Here is a 26,007-nt window from a genome sequence, read left to right on the forward strand (position 1 = left end):
TCCCTTCCTGTTATGTCTGGCTACGTACTGTGCTCCATCTGCAGTCCTGCGTTACACGGCCCATGTCATGTAACTTTAATGCAGAAATAATGGAGACTAACTCTTAGGGGACAACATAAAACCTCGTTTGCTTCTGTCTTTCCGAGTGGAAAAGCAAGACGTATCCGCATTGCAGCCTGAGCAGGTCAGGCCAACGAAATGGACCCGTCTTTGACATCTGAAGCCTTGTATAAAGTGAGAGCTAAGTGGCAACATTTTATTTTCTTGCCTGCTAGCTGAAGCTGAGTATTTCAATTCTAGTCCCTAAAGTTTAATGATAATGTTAAAATCTATCATGAGATTATTCAAACCAGCTTTAGCTTTGTACTGAATTTACTAAAATTTCCATATATTGTGACTTCCCCCCCCCACCCCCTAATGATTGGGACTAAATCTACAGTAAGAGGGAATAAGTCGCGTTCAAAAAATAACCTTAACTGATTTTTTTAAACCTAAACCAAATCATTTAAATAATATGGTACTTTACAAAAGTTGTTGCAAATCTTATCAGCTATATGCAATCTTGCAAAGTAAAATATATTCATTATTAATAATAGATTTTTAATAACCCAAATTCTAATTTGACAAGTTTACTTTAAGCTAATTACATACTTCTATTGAAATATTTCTCATGTAAGTACATTTTCACCTTCCAAATACTATGCAACTCAAGTTGTTGGCATTACCAAAACTGTATAAGCATTGCCATAATTTTTTAAGTATTTTATATATTTATTACTAATTAATTAACATTGTTATCTAATATTTATCTTAAAATAGCTAATACTGAGATAAACCACCAAATAAAGTCTGTATCTAGAAGGAAAAATAATCAATGTAGAAGATTCTTTTGTAGAGCCTGTCATTTACCCTAATATTGTATAAGTCAGAGATGAGTGCTCAAACCCTGCTCTCAGAGAGCTCAAAATCTACCAGGGGACCTAAGGAACAAATTTAATGAAATTCATATTATGACAAATATTACAGTAGAGTCACAAACAAAGGTTTCGGGGAATATAAAATGGGTTAACGACACTGACCCGGGCGAGTTCAAAGGGTCAGACCTTTGATGACATTCCCCCATAAATTCTAAATAAGACAATTTTGAATTTTGTTCTAAATTATCTTCTTACTTACCTTCAGGATTTCGATCTATCCATCAGAGGCAATGTAGAAAGCATTAGGGAAGAAAGAATGCAACAAATTATCTATGGTGAAATTACAACATAAATGTAATACATATCTGCTTAAAACTATAAACATTTCAAGATTCTCAACAATGATTCGAATGGCTCTCTGATAGCAATGAGTTAATTCAACCCACGACTGAAGAATAAAACATGAACAAATAAAATCTAACAATACATCTGCACTTGCATCCTCAGAGGTCTGTGCGAGTGTGTCTGCCAATGTACATGTGGCCAAAAGAGGCAAAGAGATATGATCTAGCCAATCGGAAAACCAAACTCCATATGTAAATGGCATCAAGAGTATTCAATTACTTGTTGGAAAATAAGTTGCAGGAAAGGCCAAATACATAGTAATATTCATGTTGCCAGGTAGTCATGTTTATATTATAATTTCAGTCAGTAGAGACTACTATGGAGTAATGTCTTTGGGTGGGTCAGGGGGCTTGTCTCGGTATTCTTTAACTTTTGTAGCCTCTTTTTACTTCAATTTCTAATAAACTCTCAACCAATTAATGCCTTATTATTTGGTTTAGCAATAATTTATAATCTTTTAAATTCTGATTATAGAAAAGCACAATAGCTAAACATGGTATGTGCAACAATAAGTTCACAGACTTATTTCACAATTTTATAATGTTCATTTCAGCAGTTTGTCCATTTGCTATGTAACCTATTTCTCTATTTTATATTTATTTCAGACAGTGTCACTACTGTGCCTTGAAAACCAATGAATTAAGGCATCAACAGCCTCTGCAACTACATATTCAAAGTGTAACAAGGGCAAAAAGTTTAACAATGCCTATGATTATTGAGATGCTCAATTAACGATAAATTATCTAGAGATTTTAGCCAAATATTTCTTACTTTTTTAGTTCATGACTCAAAATAACATTGAAAATTTCAATGTCCTTTTCAGAAATACCCCACTAAAAACTCCATCATTCTTGATCCCTTCAAGTTTGGTGGTTCTTTCTGAAGCCAGCTTTCTCAAAGCATTTAAACACAAAATATTTACGCAGCCCCAAATTTTGAAAATATAAGTAAATGGTTAAAGTGGTCACTTTTGTCTAAAAATAAATTTTTCAACAATTTTAAAGCAAAATAACTTACGAAGTAGTAGAAATAGATTTTGAAAACGTACTAAAGTTATAAAATCATCTCAGAGCATAAAATTGTCAATGCATAAGCCTGAAAATTCACTTAGACAAAAGAAAAACTACTATTATTAAAAACACTACTAAAATAAGCAAAGTGAGCATCAATAGAGGAAAAAACTAAGAAAACCATATAAAAATGTTTTAAAAAAACAAAAACAAATGCAACATTGCTGAAATACCTTACCAGTTATACTATATATAACCATTTTTTTTTTTTTTTTATTCCTCACCTGAGGACATTTTTCCATTTTTTTTGTTCAGATAGAGTGGGAGGGAGAGAGAGGAACAGAGAGAGAAAGAGAAACATCGACGTGAAAGGGACACATCTGCCACCCGCACAACCAACCAGGGCCGGGACAAACTGCAACCGAGGTACGTGCCCTTAGCGGGAACTGAACCTGGGTCTCTCTGGACCGCAGGCCGACGCTCTAACCGCTGAGCCAAACTGGCCAGGGCTATATAACCATTTTTAAAATCAATGACAAATTCTTACTCTACCAATCAACTGTCAAACTGTTACCATGAAAAATTCACTATATGGGAGAAAAATATGAAATTGACCCAATTAAGTTAAAACTTATTATAGTTGAATCATTGAGCATTGACCTATGCACCAAGAGGTTGCTGGTTCGATTCCTGACCAGGGCACACGCCCAGGTTGTGGGCCCAATCCCCAGTATAGGGCATGCAGGAGGTGGCCAACTGATGTTCCCTCTCATCAACGTTTCTCTCTCTCTCTCCCTCTCCCTTCCTCTCTCTCTAAAAAACAAAATAAATTTAAAAAATAAATTGAATCTCAACTGGGCTGAAAATAACCTATTTCCCCCTTTTTCCAGCTTTATTGAAATATTATTGACATTCGTGTAAGTTTAAGTTATACAAGATGATTTAATGCATGTATATATTGCAAAATGATCGCCACTATAAGGTTAGTTAACATCTCCAGCTCCTCGCATAATTACTATGTTTTTGTGGCGATAACATTTGAGATCTACTCTCTTAGCAACTTTCAAGTGCAGAATACAGTATTGTTCACTATGGTCACCACACTGCACATTAGAGCCCAGAACTTGTTCGTCCTGGAACTGGAAGCATCTTCCTTTGACCAGCATCTTCCCATGTTACGTGCCTCCCCCGGCCCTTGCTTGGCAACCATCACTTTATTAAAGATAATCTTTAAATCTAAAAAGAGGTTTAAAAAAAATGATCAAATTTTACTAGATCTTTTCTTAAACACTATAACATGTAAGCTACTAAAGGGTATTAGTCACTACAACAATACCTAAAATTCTGAACACTGTCCTAATGTTAGAGTAATCCATACCAGTCTTCTTCATTCATTCAGACTAGGCTTTTCTCTTTAGTTCCAACAAATGAAAGTATGACTGGATACCATTCTTTTCGAGAGAATAAAAATATATAATTTTACTATTATATGAAAAGATAGAATCAAACACCATGTGTAGAAACTGCTAAATAGACTTACCACTAATTATTCATAGTACATTAAAGTAATTTGGACATCCAATTTGACTTAGCATGAGAAAAGAACTTTTTTCATTTAATAATATTTTACAATGTGTTTTACCCTCTTAACACTTAAACATTTAACTCATAACTACAACAAGTACAAAGGAGTGATTAATCTGGTAAACTCCTGAACAACCGTATTTTTACCTGTGGGTCTGGAGTAAGAAACAACAGCACTGCCCTCCAATTCGGGTGGTGCGTAACTTCCTTTCAGATAAACGGAAAAGGCTGCTGTTCTAGTCATTTCTGGTGCTAGAAGCAATGTGCAAGTGATACAAGTTACATAAATGTGGATTATGATTATTAACAACAGTTCAAATTAGGCATGTACTGCATGCCAGCTACTGTCCTAAGCATTTCACATGGGTTAATTCACTTAATCCTCACAACAATCTTATAAGGTAGGTTGTATGACTGTCCCCATTCCCTTTTTTTTTGGCAGGAGGAAATTGGCTACAGAGAGATTAAGAGGCTAACCCAAGGTCATATAGCTCACACACTGGGAACTGACTTCAGAACAGGGTGCCAAACACTCCACACCACTGCTTCGCTTTACTCAGGTGAACAGGCAGCAGGAGCAGAGAAAAGGGTACACAAAAGGGCAAGAGAATTTGGGGATGGGGAACAGCACTTCATCAGGGTTAGAACACAGACGGCAGGGGAAAATCGAAGGAAGGGGCTGGACATACATGTAACTACAACTGCAGAGACTCAGCAGGTTGTGCATAGCCTTCTACATTTGTATATTTGACCTCCAGCCTGCACACAGAGACGTAAAAGGGTTGTAACTGGGAGAATAAATTGTTCAGAATGTGCTCTAAAGAGATAAATTGGAAGTACTATGAAAAATCAGAAAATCAAGTGAGAAACCAGTGGCTGGACATCACCTCCAAGCATTCCTTCACTCATTCAATGAGTATTTATTGAGTTCCTTCCATCTGCCAGGTACTCAGGTAAGGGCTGGTTACACAAAGGCAAAATTAGAGAGATGTGCTCGACTTCGTGAATAAGACATAGGCTCCCCAGATGAACAGTGGTGGTAAACAAAGAAAGATCATTCAGAACTCACTTTAACAGGAAAAAATGACAACTTAGATGTAAGTGATAGGGCGTAAGAGATTCTATGCAAAAGTAAAAGTTGCCATTTATGACCTGTCTACTATTTTAGGTAGTACTGCAAGTATCTTACATAGATTCATTTTTTAATTAAATCCTAAAAACAGCCCCCATAAGAAAGACATCATTATCCTCTTTCTGCAGATTAAAAAAATGGAGGCTCCAAGTAATTACTAAGGTGGTTTGCCCAAGGTTACACATAGCGTGAGAGTCGGGGCCAGGATTCAAATTCAGGCCAGACTCCAAAGTCAATATTCTTTCTTCAAACATTACTGATTCAATAAATAGCTCACTAGAGAAACACCAATAAAGAAAGCCTTCCAAATTATAGTGTTTAAGTACAATTACAGGTCCATCTAGTTAAGGAAAGCGCTTGGAAATCTGTAATTACTTCAGACTCAACAACCATTCATTGAATGTCCATGCTTGATGCTTCCAGGGAAAACACCCTAAGCAAAACAACACAAGCGTTAATTTCAAGAAGAGACCAGTCTCAGGATTCAGACAAGAAATATATCCATGAAACGAACACACTAATAAAAAAAAAATTAATTAGAAAAAAATCATCGCACTATGATAGACTTTAAGCCAAAACAAAACACTTACCCATAAATTCAAAAGTGAACTGGTCACGTGACAGTACCAGAGGCCGCTGCACATAGACTGATAACTTGGCCTTTTGCAACACCACTCGGTTCTGCAGTGTGACCTAAGGAAACAAATTGTTATTAATTGAAAATTGTGCCCAGCCAATATGGTTCAGTGGATTGAGTGTCATCCCATGGACTGAGAGGTCATGGTTCAATGTCCCGGTTCGATTTCCCGGTCAGGGCACATGCCCAGGTTTCGGGCTCGATCCCCAGTAGGGGGCGTGCAGGAGGCAGCTGATTGATGTTTCTCTCTCATTGATGTTCCTATCTCTCTCTTCCTCTCTGTCTCAAAAAAAAAAAAACATACTTTTTAAATGTTTTATCAAAAGCAAAGAAAAAAAATCTGCCCTCAATGGCTGATAAATAATTACACCATGAAATATACGTCTTCATTCTTCTTTTCACATACGGATGTGGTACCATGAATTATTTATCTTTTCCAGTATCCGTATATTACATTTTACACAAGTTAATTATTCTATAAGGATTTCCTTACGAGGTGGATATTTACTAGCTTAGATACATATCAAAGTACTATTTTCTTCTATGGCTTAAAACAAAAATAATCTGACATAACTAATTCTAGAAAATATCAAAGAATGGCAATATTCTCTGTTGCATTTCCAAACTGGTGCTTAGAACACCGCCCTGCTCTGATTAGAGCCAGCGGCTAAGAACTCTGGAGGGGGAGGTGCCCCGGGGAGCGGGCTGGGGTGGGTAGGGAAGACAGGACTTTGCTCACAGCCCTCGGAGGAGCGGCAGCAGAAACCACCAGGCCCGATGATCCTCACGGGGCCCGTGCGAAGGGGCCTCACTGTCACACTGTCAAAGAGAAAGCTCAATGATCTGGCTTCCCCTGGGCATGCCAGACTTATCACAGTAGGCCAGGGTATCGGTCACTTTTTCATCGCTCTTCCGCTGGTACCTGCGTGTGACCAGAGTTGAGGAGCACTCTACCTGGTACCTGTCCACAGAACAGTTCGGTCTCGTTACCAGACGCTAGTGGGTGAGACACACACGTTTCCTTATCCACTGACATAAAGCGAGGGCATTTATGAGGAAAATAGTTTTGAATTTTCTCTTAAGTAGAAGGCATGTATCATCTATTCTTTAATTACACACATACATACGTATAACAGAGAAACCATTTGCACCAATATACAATTGGCCCACAAACATTATATACATGTAGTTAGATTCAGTAAAGGTCTTGCATTAATTTTAAATAACATGGGTATTCTGTACAACTTAAAAATAGGCTAAACATAAAATTTTGAGTTGCAAAGTAAAATTTTTAAAAGACAACTATTGATGCAAATAACTACAATAAACACAGCATATTAACAATCATGAATTGTTACTTCATAAGCCCTGGGAACACACGAGGGCAAGCTGCACCCCACAAGCAAAGCTTCCTTAATGATGTCTGACCGTTACACACAGAACACCTTTTCAGTAAAACCCTCATGGTAGTTATAAGAAGAAACTATATATCACCACAGACAACATTCTTTCAAATAGCTAGTCCACTGAATACATAAAACACAATTTAAATATTTGTCTGTAATATTAATACAATGCTAGCCTATACATATATCTTTAAATTAAATTAATCATATGAATGATAACCATTAGCAGCTTTCTATATTCATAGAACCATGCTGATAAATTATTTATGTGCATTATCCCATTTACTATTTACAACATGGTGAAACAGCTTCTATTACTATGTACCATTTTATACGAAAGAAAACTGTGGCTGAGAGGCTAAATAACTTGCCCAGGGCCATTCGGCTTGTAAGTGCGGGAACCACAATTTCACTTCTGTCTGCCAAAACCCGGAGCCTATGCTCTTAATCAACCGGGGTTTAGTCTCAAAACTCTGCAAATGAAAAAGTAGCCCCATTTTACAGTTTAAAAACAGAGCTTCAGAGAAGCGAAGTAAATGTCCAAGATCAAATGTGCAAGAGAGCTGAGATCTTGGTTTTAAGAGTGAAGATGAGAGATTCTTAAAGCAGCAACGAGCCGTTTGTAAGAGAGCAGTCATTGTACTCTTCCTGGCCCAACGTGCACTCAGACAAAGGTCACACAACTTTACATTGTCACAGAAGTATTTGCATTTGGTTTAGATGTACACTCCTGATAGCCCTCATACTTGGATTTAGTAAACCCCAACAATGGGCTAGGCACTTTCAAAAGTGACTCGAGGAGATGTGTGATGAAAATAACTCCAGCAACAAAGAAGAGCTGTGTTTGAGCCAGAAATAAAAAAAAAAAGTTAAAGGCTTGGCCAGATCATAAGCCTCATATTTTAAGAGAAAAATAATTATAGAATATTAAGGGGAAAATATAAAACATTAATACAAGAATTTTCCATGCTATTTTCTGCTACTAACAAAATGAAATAGGATCCCTAGGAAACATAATACCAACTTTTTGTCCTGGGTATACAGCGATGACTCCAAAGGCCAGGTATGAACAACCACGCTCGCATCACACACACCTACTCAAGGTAGCCACATCTTCCTTCACTCGGAACGGATGGAAACATTTTCTCAATTAACTGGATTTATTATGATGGAAACTTGCATGGTTATATATCTTGGCTGCTGTTGTTATAAAAGGCTATAAGGGGAGATTTATAGCAGAAATGTGCAGAGAAACTGTCAGACAGAATCAGGAAGTCATTGTGTCTGCTGTGAGCCCAGCCGATGGTGTACAACCCTTGTGTGGAGCCTTCTCTCTCGTGCTCTCACAGTGACAATGAGGGAGAGAGCTGAGAGCGAGGTGGCTGTCCTCAAACAGAGTAAATTGCACTGATGAAGGAGAATGTTCCAGGAGTGTCACTGCCATCATTTAAGGTGGCTATTACACGTGGTAGCCTACGAACTGCATTGGAAAGAAAAGTGTGTTTCCTTATAGCAATAAGTAGCAGCAGTTGGGGGGAAATTAACATGAGCAATGTTATCTGGTTTAGGTACAAGCCTTTTTTGCAATTTATAGTGTGCGCCTGAGTTATTATGTGTATGTGTCTGAACAATATCAGTAGATAGATATAAAAAGGGTTTCCCCACACAAAAGTCCATAGATCATTCCTGGAACTCTGCAGGGTTTTTTTTTTTTTTCCCTAAGTGTTTGATTTCTTGCCACTAATGCTTTTCCAGACTCAGAAGTATTAATGAGATAGAGCCTTTGATTGAATAGGGGAGGGAGACTAGGGAAAGACCACCCTTGTTTCCAGTGGCAAGAATCCAAAAAAATTAGCTTAGGAAACTGTTAAAAGATTGGGCTCCCTTCAACTTCTACCACAGATCCCCACACTAGGGCCACCCGCTGGGTCCAGTGTAAGCGAACACAATTGGTAGAGCCTGGTACCCTGTCAAGCTTCTCCAAGGACAGCAACCCATAATCTAAGAAAATATAAAGCCCTGTCCAAGTTTTGACTGAGCAAATCGCCAAGATCCACAAGTTTCCCTGGCTCCAGGCTCTGGGCAGTGATAAATATTGTCAGCTTAATAATGTGCTGACTGATTACCACACTTTCATCTAAATGCCTTAAGAGGGTTCTACATTTGAGTCCTGGTCTAAAATTCTGCAGTGACGGGACTAAAAATGTTAACCAAAACCACATCCTTCATATTCTATTTTTTCAGGACTATCAATTTGTCACTACTCTACTTTGTGGCTTCTTCATTTAATATTTTCTTGCTATAAATACACCCCTTTAAAGCTAATATTATGGCAGATAGATGACTGGGAATTCTTTTCAAACACACATATAGTCATATATGGGAGAAAGATATTATTAGCATTTACATAATTCCCTAATATATATGCATGATGCTTCAATCAACTAGATGGTCTATATGACACTGGTTGGTTTGTGGTGATGACACAATCCCTTTAGCATATTTAAAATGTTCATTTTTGCCCTGGTCAGTGTGGTTCAGTACGTAGAGCATTGGCCCGTGCACCAAAGGGTCACAGATTCAATTCCCGAGCAAGAGCACACACCTAGGTTGCAGGTTTGATCCCTGGCCCCAGTTGGGGCAACCAATCAATGTGTCTCTCTCACATTGATGTCTCTGTCTCTGTCTCTCCCTCCCTTACTCCCTCCCTTGTACTCTCTCTAAAAATCAATGGAAATAACATCCTCAGGTGAGGATTAACAAAAAGTACTAAAATAAAATGTTCATTTTCTTTCTATAAAAAAGACCCTGGATCATACAACAAATTATTTTATATACCGATTGCTAAGAACGTAGTTATCAGTTTTCTACTTGTAGAAAACAATGAAGGCTATCAATTCACCACCCAAGGCTGGAGGAAATGGTACAAATTCCAAGTGTCTGCTTGACATTTCCACAGGCTATTTATAGGGTGACAAGAGTCGCGCGCTGAAGTGTGCACATGGCAGTCTAGAACCCAGCACAATACCTTCACTGTGGCTGAAGGCACAAGGTCCGTTCCCGCGGCAACATCAGGAGCTTGCTGTAGACACACAGAAGGAAGGAAGGAAACAAGGGTTTCAGTGTTACACGTCGATGAGTGAACACACGGGCGCAATACACACTCCGCACCACCCAAGTCGGGAACTAACTGCAAAGGAGTTATCACTCCAATAACAGGCGCAAAGTCAACGGGACGTTCCGGACGTGTTCATCTGGATTCTAGAATGAACACGTGAGCTAATGTCCAAACACCCACCCTCCTCCCCAACACAGGTCACAGATTTTATTATCAAGCTCTATTGCCAAATTTACTTAAATGTTGAAAAGAATTAATTCTATTAACGTGTTCTTTATATTATATAGAAGAAGGCCTCCTTGTATTTCTCAGATAAACATTGTGCCATTCTTTTAGGCCCTTTTATTTTTAACTTGCCAAAGGTATGTTATATTCAGATTAATAATATGAATATGGCCTGGCTGGTGTGGCTCAGTGGTTGAGCATCGACCCATACACCAAGAGGTCGCCGGTTCAATTCCTGGTTGGGGCACATGCCCAGGTTGTGGGCCAGATCCCCAGTGGGGGGCATGCAGGAGGCAGCCAATCAATGTTCCCTCTCATCGATGTTTCTAGCTCTCTCTCCCTCTCCCTTCCCCTCTCTCTCTAATATCAATAAAGAAAAATAAATTTTAAATAATAATATAAATATGTATATAATACATGCAACTAATAATATGAAGATTGAGTGGCCTTTCACCTAGAAAATAAAAGTAGGAGTGTGATTTTTTTTCAATAGCTCGTATCATAAACCGGTTCCCTCTCTGGGCATCAGCCCAGGTTACCTGGTTCTACCTCTCAAAGAATTCAGAGTATAAGATAATAGAGCAAACATTCCCTTATAATTTATAACTTTCTAATTGAGAGAAAAAAATTCTCACTCTGTGACAGAATAAAACAAAGGGATAACATATCCATATGAATTCTTAAATCTCTATGCAACCAATGAATAGATCCACCAGACTTAAACTTAACCTGTTTGAAAAGCTTTTACTAAGAAAAATTAAGTCACATCTAAGCAATGATATAATGGGCATCAGCATAAGTTAAGAGTTGGGAGATTCATATTATATTTATAATTCCATATGAAACCATATATAAACTTGAATCCCATTTCTCAATCAAGAAGATAAGCCCTGGTCAGTAGTTAGAGCATCAGCCTACAGACTAAAGGGTCTCAAGTTCTATTCCTGGTCAAGCACACGTACCTGGGTTGCAGGTTTGATCCCTGGCCCCAGTCAGGGTCATGCGGGAGGCAACCAATTGATGTGTCTCTCTCACAATGATGTTTCTTTCTTTCTCTCTCTCCCCCCTCCTTCCCTCTCGCCCTTACACTCTTATCTAAAATTCAATGAAAAAACATACTCGAGTGAGGATTAACAAAAAGAAGAAGAAGAAGAAGAAGAAGATGGGGTAGCGCCCTGGCCCTGGCTGGTGGTGCTCAGTTGGCTGGACATCATCCTGTGCACCAAAGGACTGCTGGTTGGATTCCGGGTCAGGGCACATGCCCAGGATCTCCAGCAGGGGGTGTGCAGGAGGCAGCCAATTGATGTGACATTCTCACGTTGATGTTTCTCTCTTTTCCCTTCCTGGCTCTCTAAAAATCAATAAACTATTCTTTAAAAAAAAAAAAAAACAGCAGCTAGGATAGCAATGCTTGCCTCCTCTATAAAATACCCCTTTCCGATATAAATTATGTTTTTAGATGTGTGCTTTCATATTAATTATTCAAAATAAAACATTACGCCAGGCTTTTTGCTCTAGTATTACTTAAAATCCAGGAAATGTTTTACATTTAGCTGTCCAAAGATCTAGAAAAGAAACAAACATCTCCTATTTCCTGCTCTTTTCAATCCACTGTCCAAACACCTAGGCGCTTGAAGGACAGTAATCCTTTGGGAAATAAAATTATAGCCCGAAAGAAATGGCTATACAAAGACACCATAGCACCAGAGCCACATAAATCGTTGGGCTAATGTTTTCCAATGGAATGAATACGATACTCTCAAGAATCTCTTAAGAAGAAAAAAATAGTGAGACCAGGAAAATGAAGCTGGAAAGAGACACCTACTTAAAAGGAAACAGAACTCCAGGTGGCCTGGGAAATATACGTGACAATATAGCGCCATCACATAAGGCCTTTTCCTGCAAAGATCAAAAGTTGCTAAAGAACAGAAGGGAATTCCTCATTCCAAATAGTCTATGTTTAAGAGAACCTTAAAAAAAATTTATATAAGTTACCCAAAGGAAAATAAGAATCATTCCCAAGGCAAGAAAATGTGTGTACATTTGTCAGCTAACTAAGCAGAAATGTTCCACTCAGACTACACCCTTCAGGTAGAGTGAGAAATGGTGTGTGCTGAATGGCCAATGTTTAAAACAGTGCCTCTACTATGTGACCCAGCTGGGTGAATGTTTCTTTCATATAGAGTCCTATTTTTTTAAGTGTACCCAACTTACTATACTATGGCAATGTTAATGTGATTTTTATCACAACTCGGGTCAGCTGTTTATACTAAAAGGAATCTTGGAAAATTTATGACAATCACTGACTATATTATGCTCTGATACCTGGATATTAAAGTCACTTCCTAGGCAGAATTGTATGACGTCAACTCCAAATACAGTGGAACCAGTGAATTTGATCAGTTGTCGACCCTGATCAGCTTTGGGTATGGACACAGATACACTTAAAGATTCTGCCCGAACAGCAGACATTAAGATATAACCAATCTAATCTAACCAGTGCTTACGGAAGACTAAGCAAGGAGATGGGTAATATAACCAAGGATAGTCCCCCTTTCATCCTTGTTCCTCAGCTTTATTCGTTCATTCGTAAAGCAAATATATGTTGAGCACCCATATGTGACAGGCCCTACAATATGGCACTGAATGACACAAGTAGTGAAACGTGGATGGTGGTGGTGGTGGTGATGATAATGTTGGAAGAACTAAAATGTGACCCTGGCCGGTTTGTCTCAGCGATTAGAGCATCGGCCCTGTGGACTAAAGAGTCACGGGTTTGATTCCAGTCAAGGGCATGTACCTCAGTTGTGGTTCAATCCTCGGCCCTGGTCGGGGTCATGGGGGAGGCAACCAGTCAATGTGTCTCTCTCACATCGATGTTTCTCTCTCTCTCTCTCTTTCTCCCTCTCTCCCTCCCACTCTGCCTGAAAATAAATGGAAAAATATGCTTGGGTGAGGATTTAAAAAGAAATTCCCTGGCTGGTTTTACTCAGTGGTTAGAGCATTGGCCTGCAGACCAGAGAGGCCCGGGTTTGGTTCCCGCTAAGGGCACATACCTCTGTTGCAGTTTGTCCCCGGCCCCGGTTGGGGTTGTGTGGGTGGCAACCACTCGATGTGTCTCTCTCACGTCAATGTTTCTCTCCCTCTCCTCCTCCCCCTCTCCCTCCCACTCTATCTAAAGACAAATGCAAGAATGTCCTTGAGTGAGGATAAAAAATATATATATTAAAAAAAAAAAAAAGAACTAAAATGTAATTTTATGATGATGATGCTGGTTAATTATAACAATTCAACAAAGGAGAGTCTATTATTTTTCTCATTTTATAGATGAGAAAGTTGAGACTAAGAAAATTAAATACCATGCCCTGGGTCACACTGATAGAAATGGGGGGGGGGGGGTATAATTCCTGGCCCAACTGTTTGGCCCAACTGTTTACTCTTAATCTACATCCTCATCCATCATGACCACCATAATGTATTAAAGATCATAAATTGTCAACTCTGAGCTAGGCCTTTCATAAATACGATCTCATTGAACCTTCAACAAACATCTTATAGGCACAGCATTATTCACCTGGATTAAAATTATCTCAATATTCTGGTACTGAAAAAGTTAAACTTTTTTTAAAAAGGTATATTCAGAATAATGGCCAGAACCCCTATTGTTCCCCTTTCCCTTTTTTTTTTTTTTAAATCCTCACCCGAGGACATTCTTGCATTTATCTTCAGATAGAGTGGGAGGGAGAGAGGGGGAAGAGAGAGAGAGAAACATCGATGTGAGAGAGATACATCAACTGGTTGCCACCCACACAACCCCAACCGGGGCCTGGCAAACTGCAACCGAGGTACGTGCCCTTAGTGGGAACCGAACCCGGGTCTCTCTGGACCGCAGGCCAACACTCTAACTGCCGAGCCAAACTGTTATCCTCACCCAAGGACGTTTTTCCACTTTTGCTCAGATAGATTGTGGGGGAGAGAGGGGAAGAGATAGAGAGAGAGAAACATCAATGTGAAAAGGACACATCAAGTGGCTACCTCCCATACGAATCACAACCAAGGTACGTGCCCTGACAGAAATCGAACCCGCAACTCATTGGTCTGCGGGCTGAGGCTTTAACCACTAAGCCAAAATGGCCAGTGCCCCTTTCCCATTTTTTTAGACAGATATCTGCCTAAGGAACTCCTTACTATACCAAGAGGCTAGAGTGTTTATTTCTAGAAAGTAACAAAGATTGTTAAGTTGTTATCCTCCTTAAAGTTTCTCTTTGAAGGCCCATCATTTAAAGCAATACATTTGACCCCAAGTCATCACGATCACAAACCCTTTCAAAGTCTGCAAATATACCTACAGACACGGAATCCAAGTTAAGAGAAACAACAACAGAGATTTTCAAATCATCTTCTCTCTCAGTCAGGGACCAAACACCTATAATGGGGGGGGGGGGGGGAGAAAGAAAAAAGATATTTAATTATAAAGTAATTAAATAACAGCAGTAAAACCTGCTGTTTCATTTTTTAAGGGTTATCTATACCATATATCAAAAAAAAAACCCATAAACATACAAGTTGAAGAAACTAATGCATTCTAGAATTCAAAGCTTGATGCTAATTCTTCCCCCTCTACAATATTTTAAAGAACAACTGTCTCTTTCTCCAAAGATATTAGCTAAGATGTGACCCACTGACAGCAGTTGGGGAATTTCAATGCCTTCTCCTTCATTGTTGGTGGAAGCCTGAACTAGTACAATCCTTTTGAAGGTGAGTTGGTTTGAAGGTGATTACTTTTGAAGGCAAGTAATTCTACCGCTTGGGAGCCAAACTGTTAGGTCACAGGATAGGTACATTTTACATTTTGATAGTTACAGCCAACTCACAGACATGCCCAAGGAAATCCTCTGCTGCTGGTACTTATTAAAACCCAAACTACCTAAATCTCTGTGTGTCTATTAGTAGGGAAACGGTTAACTAAATTATGATATATCCATGCTGTGCAACGGTCTAACGCCCAAAGCTATAAATAAGAGTGCTGTTCGTCTGTATATATTGATGAGAAAAAAAACTCCAAGATATGCCTGTTAATAAAAACCAAGATGTGGCACAATGTATCTAACATATATTTGCATACAAACAATTACATAAACATGACATTTTTCTGAAAGAATACAGAAACAGTCTTGATAAAGATTACCTTTAAACAAGCTAGTAGAATAGGACCTGGGGTTTTTACCCTTTTCGTACTGTTTGAATTCTTTTCACTAGGTTCATGCTATTTTCAAAACTTAAAATTTCACAATTTAAAAAATGTTCATCATGCATAAGATTATTAGGAACAAGTGACAGAGCTACTAAATAAGCAAGAAACAATACTTATGCAATGTGTGTGTGTGTGTGTGTGTGTGTGTGTGCACGCACGCATACATATATCAGACTGCTGTGGACTGCTAACATCCACCTCCATTGTGGCAGAGCCGTAATTCTGCTGAGACGTTCACTTTCATCTCAAAGTCATTAGATCAATCCAGTCCAATCATGGTGAGCTCATTCCCAGACCATCTGTTGTTTTAGGCGTGAGCATGGGACTTAACCCTGGCAGATGTAAGAAAGGCTGGGCATGGAGGGGTTGCTGGTACACACCGCTAGGAAAGCGATTCCTCCTTCATTAAAGGGGAGACTTGGGAGAAATCCTGTCTCTCTCTTCTTCCCTGCCAATCATGCTTGCACGGAATGCCTGGGACTGCCGAAACCTCCCTTGACCTGAGAGGAACACCCCTCATGCTGAGGATGGGGACTGGAAAGAAGGAAAGCGTCGGACGAGGCCACACCAGCGATCAGTTGTCCTGCAAAGAGAAGCCCCGCCCACCATGGCCAGCAGGTGTTCCCACCAACGCGGCCCTGCTTGGAACAGGCATGTCCACAACTTAGTGAGAGTCGAGATGGCCGCTCGTACCCACCCGACAGCCATTCTTCAGTTCTTCTTTACTAAAAGAAGCCCAATTGTATTCTTAGCAACCAAGTCCTGGGCTACAACACTGAACTCCAGCCTCTCCTGCAGCCCGGGGTGGCCAGGGAGATGTGAGTGGACGCTGCTCCGGGTGTGGCTTCCAGGAACGGTCCTGCAGGGGCTGACTCAGCTGCAGCTGTGAGGGCAGCGGTTCCAGAAGCCATCCTGGACCAGCAGATGCCCCCGGCAGGAAGGCAGTCGGAGCCCCTGACCGCAGTGCAACTGCTAACCAACCCGGCCTGCCCATCGCTGCGTTTCCTTTCCACGGGAGAGAAAGAAGCCTCTGCCTGGTGTAAGCCCTGAACGTGGGTATTCTGTTACACGCAGCCAACATAACCCCAAACACCACCTCTTCCAATGAGGTCGCCAAGTATACATGTTCCTCGTACCCAGTGGTGGTGGCAGCGTAGGGATCCTGGACATAGTTCACACGGATGCAGACTTTCATTCATACACCCTGTCTTACCGCTCCCTTCCCATCCTGAAGGCACAGCGGTGGGAGTCCTTCTCAATATCGTACCCATTCCTTTAGAGTCACCCAAGTAGAGAACATGACCAACTGTCCAAATCATAAGGAAATGCCATCTTTGAAAGTGCCTAGCGACAGATGTTGTTGACTACGGGTAACAGAAATGCTTGGCAGGATGCACACTAATGCGCTGAGGACAGAAAGCTTCAAAATCCGTGAGCCATACAGAAATTATTGCTATAATTTCATGCTTGCAACATACATTCCTCATATAACTTACACTCATAAAATCAGGTTCAAAAACCCTTTTATTATGGTGGATAATATACACCATGTGTACAACAAAATGCACTCTTTAAATTGGCTTTAAATTTTGCTGCAGTTCTTGCTTTGAGGAAATTTAAGAAAAATAAATAAAAAAGCTTTAAGTACTGACCAAAACTCACAAGACTGTGAAATTTTTTGTAAGTTAAAGTCACTATACTAAAATAAGTGGCATTTAAATGAATAATGAGGTCATCAGAAAGTTCAGAGTTTTAACTTCTCATAATCTTCTATAGCGAAATGATCTGGTACTTTTACATAATTACAGGTATTTCAATAAAGACATACACCACAGTTTTATAAGAGTCCAGAAAACTAAAAAATGTTTTCCATATCTAGAAATAAAGTATGTTAAGTGTCTCTCTTTTTAAAAAATGTCTTTTTGCTTCTTCTTCAGGAATAAAACCAAATGCAGCAGAGAAAGCGCAGAGAATTTCAAATATCAAATAAAACTTGAGGTTATGTAAATAATGAACTTTGCACCCAAGTCCGTGGGCACATCCCTAACTTAATTAGCAGTTACTTCAAATTACACAGAAGGATCAAGGTCATGACAAGTAAAACAACCTAACCCTTCTCGCCCAAGGGCATCACCATGGTCACCAAAACATAACTTTTAGCTGTAAGGGATTTTTCTGAGAAATGTTTAACACAATTAAGTGTTAATCAAAATATCATTTAGCACTTTGTTTATAGAAAGAGCAAAATCTCAAGACACAAAATTTGGAGTACAAAGCCACATTAAATTTATTTAACAAACTCTCACGATTCTATGTTTCATATATACACCGCTCTTCCCCAATTACATTTTTAAATGACAAAATGAGACTTATAATTCCATTAATCCCAAAACACTCGTATAAAAAATTGGGAAGAAATTGTATATTGCAATTTGATACATCCAATTTTAACCATTCTCTATTTGACGGGGGGGGGGGGGTCAGGGGCTGGGGGTGATGGTCTGACAACAAATAGGTTAACTAACAAGAGAGGTACTTAAGAGACCTAAGTTTCACTAGTTTGCTCTAAAAACTTTCTAAGAGAAAGTGCAAAGCCAGAGAATAATAATTTCATTTTAATATTCATATTTTTAAAATATATTATCGAAATTCCTCTGAATCTGCCCTGGTAATATAGACTCAAAAACACATAAATCTCATCGAGTGATTGGGCCAGGATTAAGCTCGGCTCTGTTGTTTTGGTTGGCTTTTGATGCTCTGCTTCTTTTATTATTCCTACTTGTTTTAACATTTCTTTTATGTGAAAATGGTCCATATTTTTTCTCATTAAAAAAATACTTTTACCTGACCCCGAGAAGGGGACTCAAAGTGATGCTTTTCACATGTCCAACTCAAACTGCAGGACTGGTGTTCTGTTTCTCCCTTTAATTTACAATAAAATTATACCCCTGTGAATCCCAAAGTAAGATAATATTGAGCTATTCAAAACTCAGGAACTGAAAATATCATCAGCCTCTGAGTCATTAGAAATCAGCATACCACAGGCTACACTCCATTTGGAAGGCTAATTAACTACAAACATAAATTATATTACTAAGCTGCAAATGACAACATTTTTAGTAACAAAGCAGTAACTCATGTACTGCTTTGGTTTCTTTTAAAAGAAGCGACTAACATTTTTTTTCAGGGAAATTAGAAGTTAATAAATGACCACTCCAAACTTGAATGTTCTTCTCAAGGCCTGAAACCACTACCCAAAGAAGTACTTCTTCCTTTCTCGAGTTTAAAGAAAAAAAACAGGTAGCAACTGTCCCTAGAAAAGGGACACTAGCAAAAGCATTATCTGAAATAGGATGTACTTTTCAGAAGCTACATGAAACAAATGAAGAACAAAGACTTGGCGTGCTGCAAAGCAACCCGGAGTTTTTACAAAGGTGCCTTTAACTGCGGCTGGGGGAGAAAGTGAACTAACATGTACAGAGCATTATCCATATACAAAATCATACAATTCTACAATGAAGAGTAAAATCAAATAATAAAAAGCTTCAGATGAGCTACCTTGTGATTTGTTCACATCTTTGATGATTTTCTGAAGTTCTTTCAACTCCGTATCCAGTGCATCATAATTTAGTTCTCTGGATTCAACTTTCGGGGCTTGGAACAAAGAAGGGTCTGTCCCCAGGTATGAACACTGCAAGTGACCATCATCGCTCAGAGTGACTATCACTCCCTTTAAATCACTACAATAAAGAAGAGAAGAGAAAATTAGACATAATTACATTTTTTGGTGGTTTTCGACTCGACCAACTACATTTTTATTCAATTGAGTTTTGATATACCATTAAGAAAATGACAATAAACTATATCTATGTCTAAAGTTTTACATCAAAGATTCACTTCGAATGTTCCAAGCATGATTTACAGAAATATTCCCAATGTTCGGCTTCATTACAGGAGAGGAAAAAAAAGCACTAACAATTATGACATACCTGCCATGTGGAGCCCCTAACTAAACAGCAAATCCTGCCTCAAGGGCTTCTCAAGTACTGTGTCTTCTCATCCTCGCTGCGCTCCCACCTGGCAGATCCACACTAAGCACGTGAACACTGGGGGAGCCACAGAGGGCCGTGAGCTGGGCTGGCTGCAAACCAGGAGCCAAGACAGGACACTCCAGGGGAAGGGCGGAGAGGTCGATGGAGTGAGCCCTGGGAAGCCTTGCTCTTCTCCATTTCCTCTCTCTCTCTGCCCTTGGGACTCACGTCTGCCCTCCTTCCCCAGTCCACCAGGACTTCCCTCACACACACTCCTTCCCTCCTCTTAGATGGAAGGACCCCACTTCCCCACTTCTTGCTCCTTCTCCATCACTGCTCATCCCAGTGAGCTCTCTCCTCCCCATCCCTCACTCTTCCTGCTCCGGGACTCCCGTAGCTCTGTTCTACCCTAGAAACTAGCCATAATACACATTAAAATTTTAGCCTACCATTTTTAAAAACAGAAGTGGGAAGTTTTTCTGAACCTGCTATAAAAGTACTTGAAATGAACACCATCTGCTTCCTCCAAAATTTGCACAGGAGAAAAAAAAAAATGCAACATTGTTATAAGTCGCTTTGAGCTGGTATATGATGAATTTGTGCTCATTTGATCTTTGTTACGTTTTCTAGTGACCACTGATTTTTTAAAGGGTTACCAACCCTGTGCTAAAGGTTAAATGTTCATCGAAGATCATAAATAAATAAAAATTAAGGGAAAAAGAATCTGAAAAAAAATGTTGCTATTCACCTGAAGAAAAGAATCCGGTGTAGAAGGCTCTAGGCCTTATTCGGACTAAATAAGAATTCTTAAAACTTCCCAACTTTGGGTCATGGCCCGTGGTCAACTCAGCTTGATTGACAGTAGCTACTGCCTTGCTCCATGCTTCCCACAAGGTGGGCCCAGCATCCACTTTGCCACCTGCCTTCAACACAGCCTTCCTCTGCCCACTTCTTCAGGGTTTCAGCACAGTCGGTGCCACATAACCGTGTGGGGCCACTTCAGACTGCATCACTGATTCAACTAGACTAGGTGCTGGATTAGGGACTCGGGTTCTGACTCTAACTCTGCCACTATATAGCTGAGTCAACGTAGAGAAGTCTCCCCAAATGTTCTTCATCTACAAAATGGGAAGGTAAAACTAGATGACCCTCAAAGGTCTTTAAGTTTTAGTAATCAGTTCTGTCAATCTATCTCAGGAAATAAATACTCCCAAAATGAAATTATTTTCTTAAAGTGTGAAAAGCGACACCACAGTACCTCTGGGCTTGACCCTTTGTTTGTGGGCAACTGAAGCCACCTAGTGGTCATGGGACTCCTAACTTCCCGCTCTGACAAGCCCATTTCAAGGGGGCACACCCTCTGCCCTCTGTGTTGTCACGGTAGCTTGTTCTCCATTCCACAAAGCCCCACTGAGGTCTAGGAAGCTGATGAATCCTCGGGAAACTCTAGGACAGTGAAGGGCAAGCCCTTGGCTGACTTCTCAGAGAACATGGGGACCATCAGTCCTTTGAATCCAGAAGGTTTTTTTCTATTTCACCGTCACCCTTTGAGGGGTCCATAATACAGGAAACCTAGCATGGCCTAATACAAGATCCCTCCTGATGCAATGTATTTGCTCTCTGAATTGGCTCGCTTAGTATTGAGTCACTTTTGCCCTCCTGTTTGAGATCACATACAGAACATTTAGACGGGAGTTATCCGAACATCTATCTGAGCCTATTAAGTCTCTAAGTTCAGATACAAAGAGTTTGAATAATAATACATATGTGTGTTTCTTCAAACCCTCAAAAAAAAAAAAAAAGCATCTTCACTGGTGCTAGAGATGTCCAAACGGAAAGGGTGACGCCAGGGTCTCCCTCACTGAAAGACTCCCCAAACGTCACCAGAGCATCATAAAAGCAAATCACAAAACTTAAGCAATTTATTTTTTCTTATCAATGACATCAGAGCCACTGCATATGATTTCAATCAAATAACAACAATTTAGACTATAGATGAATTCATTTAACATTGCATGTTTATTCCACAGTAACACTAAGCAAGCTCTAAAAACTCTAGAATAAATCAGTGGAATTTCTGTCTAAAACACCTGAGATGCAACAGGCACTTTGACTCGGGCCTATATGACTACTTAATAATAAGTAATGTCATCTCTTGGTATCTTATGCAAAGGACAAATTTATATATTGTGTATAATATATATTTAAATAATATATATTTAAGTCAATTTAAGTATAAAGAAGAAAAGAGAAGTAGCATCAAGACTTTCTAAAGTCTTTCTGCTTAAAGAACATTTTATTTAACAACACTGTCCACGTGAGTTAACGTGACAGATTCTGTGAGTGACAGAATTTCATGCTGGGGGAAGCCATCAGTATGTGCACCGTACTACTTACATCCTTAAAGCAGAGTGAACACTGCCAAAATCAAGGTCTCTGGATTATTACTGATCCTTGAAGCACACGGGCTAACCCAAGGCACTAGCATTTTATGAGGAATCGAGGCCAAAGATGTTATACGCATAGGACACATAATAATTCTGTGATTTTTAGCAATGGAGCATGACATTAAACAATAGAGTTTGCTCAGGAATCTGAAAGTAATTGTTTCATCACTCAGTAAACAGATCCCTGCCCTAATAATACATTCAAACAAAATTCCAGATGGATTTTAAAAGTTCAATTTAAAAATATGAAACTGCAAAAATATTTATCTGCCCTTGGGATGGAAAGAACTTTTGCTGCAAGAAAGCTATAGGGGAAACTACAAAGAAAAAGGTCTCTAAATCAAACCACAAAAAAAGTTTTAAACTTGTTATATGTTTTAAAAAAACAACATGGTAAAAAAATAAATTAAAAAAAAAAGACAATCTGGGAAAACATTGGCAGCCAACATAAAATATATAATTCAAGTTAAACCATATGAAGTTGAAAATATTCAACTGTTTTTGACCTATAAAACCAGTTTTATGTGTTTTAGCTAATATGTAAAGAACTCTTACCAATCAAAGAAAATAAGATTATATCCGAAAATTAAAAGGTCAAAAAGAAATGTACAATTCACATATAAAAATAAATCAATAAATAGATTTTTTTAAATTCCAAAATCAATAATATATTTTTAAATGCTATATTTGATTAATACTTCAAACTAGCGAAAAAAATGTATTTAAAAATTAGTCCTGCTGTTAGAGAAGGTACATGGAGTAGGCACTCACACATTTTAAATGGGAATGCAAATTTGTTAAAAATCTTTTTAGAGAACATTTTGTTTTGTTTTTTCCAATTTTTATTAATTTACTTTTGTTACAGATGTTTCTCTTTTTTCCCCCCTAGACACCCTCCTCCGCCCACCTCCCAGCATTGTTGTCTGTGTCCATTGGTTATGCACACATGCATATAAGTGCTTTGGTTCATCTCATCCATCCCCCCGGCCCCCCTACTCTGGTTTGTCAGTCTGAACCTTACTCCCTTCTATGTCTCTGGGTCTATTTCGTTCATCAGCCTACCTTGTTCATTATATTCCACAAATAAGTGAGATCATGTGGTATTTGTCTTTTAGAGAACATATTAGAAATCTTTATCAAAAGCCTTAAAAATGCTCATTGCCCTTTATACAATAGTCTGTTTCACAATTAAGAAAATTTAAAAATAACCAAATGATGAGACAAAGGGGAAATATTTTTTTAATCATGATACAGTGATAATAGAATGTTTAGAAGCTGTTAAAAATCATGACTTACAGTCCTGGCTGGTGTTCTCAGTGGTTACAGCATAAGGCAATGGGTTCGATTCCCAGCCCCAGTCAGGGCATATGCGGCAGGCAACAAATCAATGTATCTCTCACATTGATGTTTCTTTCTCTCTCTTTCTCTATCCCCCCCTTCCATCCCACTCTTTCTAAAAATCAATGGAAAAAATATCCTCTGATGAGGATTAACAAAAACAAAACCAAAAAAAATCGTGTCTTACAAAATATCTGCTATCAGGAAAAATAGCAAAAAAAAAAATATTAAGTGGAAAAGCAAAATATAGTACTGCATATACATTTTATCCTAATTTTAGAAAATACATGTATATAAAACACAGACCATAAAAAAACTATCTAAATGCTAATAAAATGGTGACTATCTCTAGTTAGTGAGATTGTGAGCGATTTTTATCATGTCTTATAATTACAAAATAAGAGTTAAAAGAAAACTATTTTCCTTTCGTAAGAAAAAAAAAAGTTCCATTTTCCATCCCCAGACACTGAATTTTAACCATCAGTTTAGAGGTTAATCTGTGGAATTAGAAATTTTATCTAGTTCTCTTTTTCTGATAAGGCCAGTCTATAAACTATACCACCTGAAAGTATTAGAAATACTGCTCACAAGAGATAAAAAATGAACAGTTTCTCTTATTTGCTAATGCAGTAAAACAAATGAGCAACAGTTTTAAAAACCAATGAAAAGAAATGCACTCCATCAAATGATCACTTGGTCAGTCTCATTTTATGCAAAAATACAATTATTTTAAGTTGTAGACTGTAATTCTGGTTTTTGTTATCATATACCCACATTCAAAAAAATCTTGAAAACATAAACACGATTTATTGCGCCCAATGTGTACTCTGCCTCGTAAGGAGCACACGACTTAATGGCACTTTCCGGACGCAAAGCAGGCAGCCCTCCCTCGGCCCCAAGAGGCTGGCCTTGGTCGCTTGAAAATGCTCCGAGTCACTTCACATCACTCAACAATAGAACAGAAGCTACAGTGGCAAATACAATATGGTCTTGAAACAAGCCTAGTTGTCAAGAAAAACTTATTTTTTTAAATGGCAATTGCACTAGAACACGGCGGGCGCGTGAGCACAGAGGGTGGGAGTGCAGGGACTGTGCGTGCGAGAACAGAGCAGGCTCACGGGCCAGCGGACGCCGAAGCTGGATCCTGACCTAGAAGATCCTCAGATGAAAAATAAACAAACAGAAGGAAGAGGACTCTGGCCTCAGTGAACTCGTTCAGTCTCATGAGTTGATTCCTCTTCTGGGCTGGCTCCCATGTTTATACCCCCAGACAGACCTCCCTCCCAAGCCCAGCCGCGTCCAAGCAATCTCTCCACCGGGAAGGCCAACAGACAGCTACGGCTGAACGTGGCCACAGCCGAGTCCTGATTTGGGCTCCTCCTGTCCAGCTCAAACCTGCCTCTCCTGCAGCCTTTGCAAATTTCCAGGACAAGAAGGTATACTAAACATGCAGTGAAATAAAGGCGCCCAGGGCGCCGGAACAAAGAAAGTCAGAGGAAGATGGATCAAGATGAGGCCAAGAACTTATACAGGATTAGATCTTACAGACTCGTGTAGACTATTACAAAGAGTGAATTCTATCCTCGAGCAACAGGAAATCACAGAAGGTTGTTAAGTATAGGGGTGAGAAATGACATGATTAGATTCATCTTTGACAAAGATCCCTTCTGACTGCAGTGTGGAAAGATGACTCGGAGGTGGGGGAAAGGGGGTTAATATTATTAACCCAGGTGAGGAAAGTCGGTGGCCCAGGTGAAGATACAGGGATGGAGAGAAGGGGATAGAACAAAACCTATTTAGAAGCTATAGCCACATAATCTCATTGAACCCCCAATAACCTTACGAGGAAAAGTACTGCCTCCACTGTACAAAGAGAAGTCTGAAAGCCAGAGAGGAGGAAGGACCAGATGTGGTTACCAGGGGTTATAAGCAAAGCTGCAGGCGCTCTGGTCATCACATCACTCCAAGGGCAGCACTGACTCCTCACGCAAAGGATTTTTAGAGTAGACTATGAATGCAACAAATACGACCTATTGTTACATTTAACTACATTGTATTTGAAATAAACTACCTACCGAAGGTTTTTTGTTATTGTTTTTCATTATTTTTCTAAGCATAATGCCTAAGTAGTCAAGAATCAACTATGGAAAAGAAGAGAGAAAAGGAAAAGAAGAGACCAATTCTACATCAAATGTCATGTGAATTTCTGCCTTTAATCTACAAAGTTAAATACCAAATGACTATGGTTCTTTCCTCCTGTGGAGATGGAATTAGCTGACGCAGTGTTTGGAATTCAGTAGAAAAGGCGGACCTGACAGCCATTTGGAAGTTGCTATTGTCAGCAGGATCCGACTTTGTACATTTAGAAAAAAATAAGATCTCTATTGATGAGAGTTATCAATTGTTAAAATTTTCTGCAGTATAAAGTAGATTAATGACTATCTACAGAATGTAACAGGGATGAGGCTTTACGGTGAGTTCTCATGAGGTCAGGTATGTCTTA

General features: G+C 39.2%; 1 protein-coding gene across 11 annotated transcripts in view; it reads right to left on the minus strand.

Moving 5' to 3' along the window:
• BBS9 (Bardet-Biedl syndrome 9) overlaps window positions 1-26,007 on the minus strand; it is a 378,994-nt gene that overhangs the window by 202,852 nt on the left and 150,135 nt on the right. For all 11 annotated transcript variants that reach the window (XM_036246696.1, XM_036246699.1, XM_036246695.1 and 8 more), the window contains 6 exons: window positions 19,247-19,428; window positions 14,784-14,860; window positions 10,120-10,173; window positions 5,639-5,741; window positions 4,064-4,168; window positions 1,177-1,191 (listed from right to left, as the gene is read on the minus strand). In XM_036246696.1, the coding sequence (XP_036102589.1) occupies window positions 1,177-1,191; window positions 4,064-4,168; window positions 5,639-5,741; window positions 10,120-10,173; window positions 14,784-14,860; window positions 19,247-19,428 (536 nt within the window). The remainder of the gene's footprint in view (window positions 1-1,176; window positions 1,192-4,063; window positions 4,169-5,638; window positions 5,742-10,119; window positions 10,174-14,783; window positions 14,861-19,246; window positions 19,429-26,007) is intronic.

This window comes from Molossus molossus, unplaced genomic scaffold (assembly GCF_014108415.1).
Source record: "Molossus molossus isolate mMolMol1 unplaced genomic scaffold, mMolMol1.p scaffold_m16_p_7, whole genome shotgun sequence".
NCBI classification, from domain to species: Eukaryota; Metazoa; Chordata; class Mammalia; order Chiroptera; family Molossidae; genus Molossus; species Molossus molossus.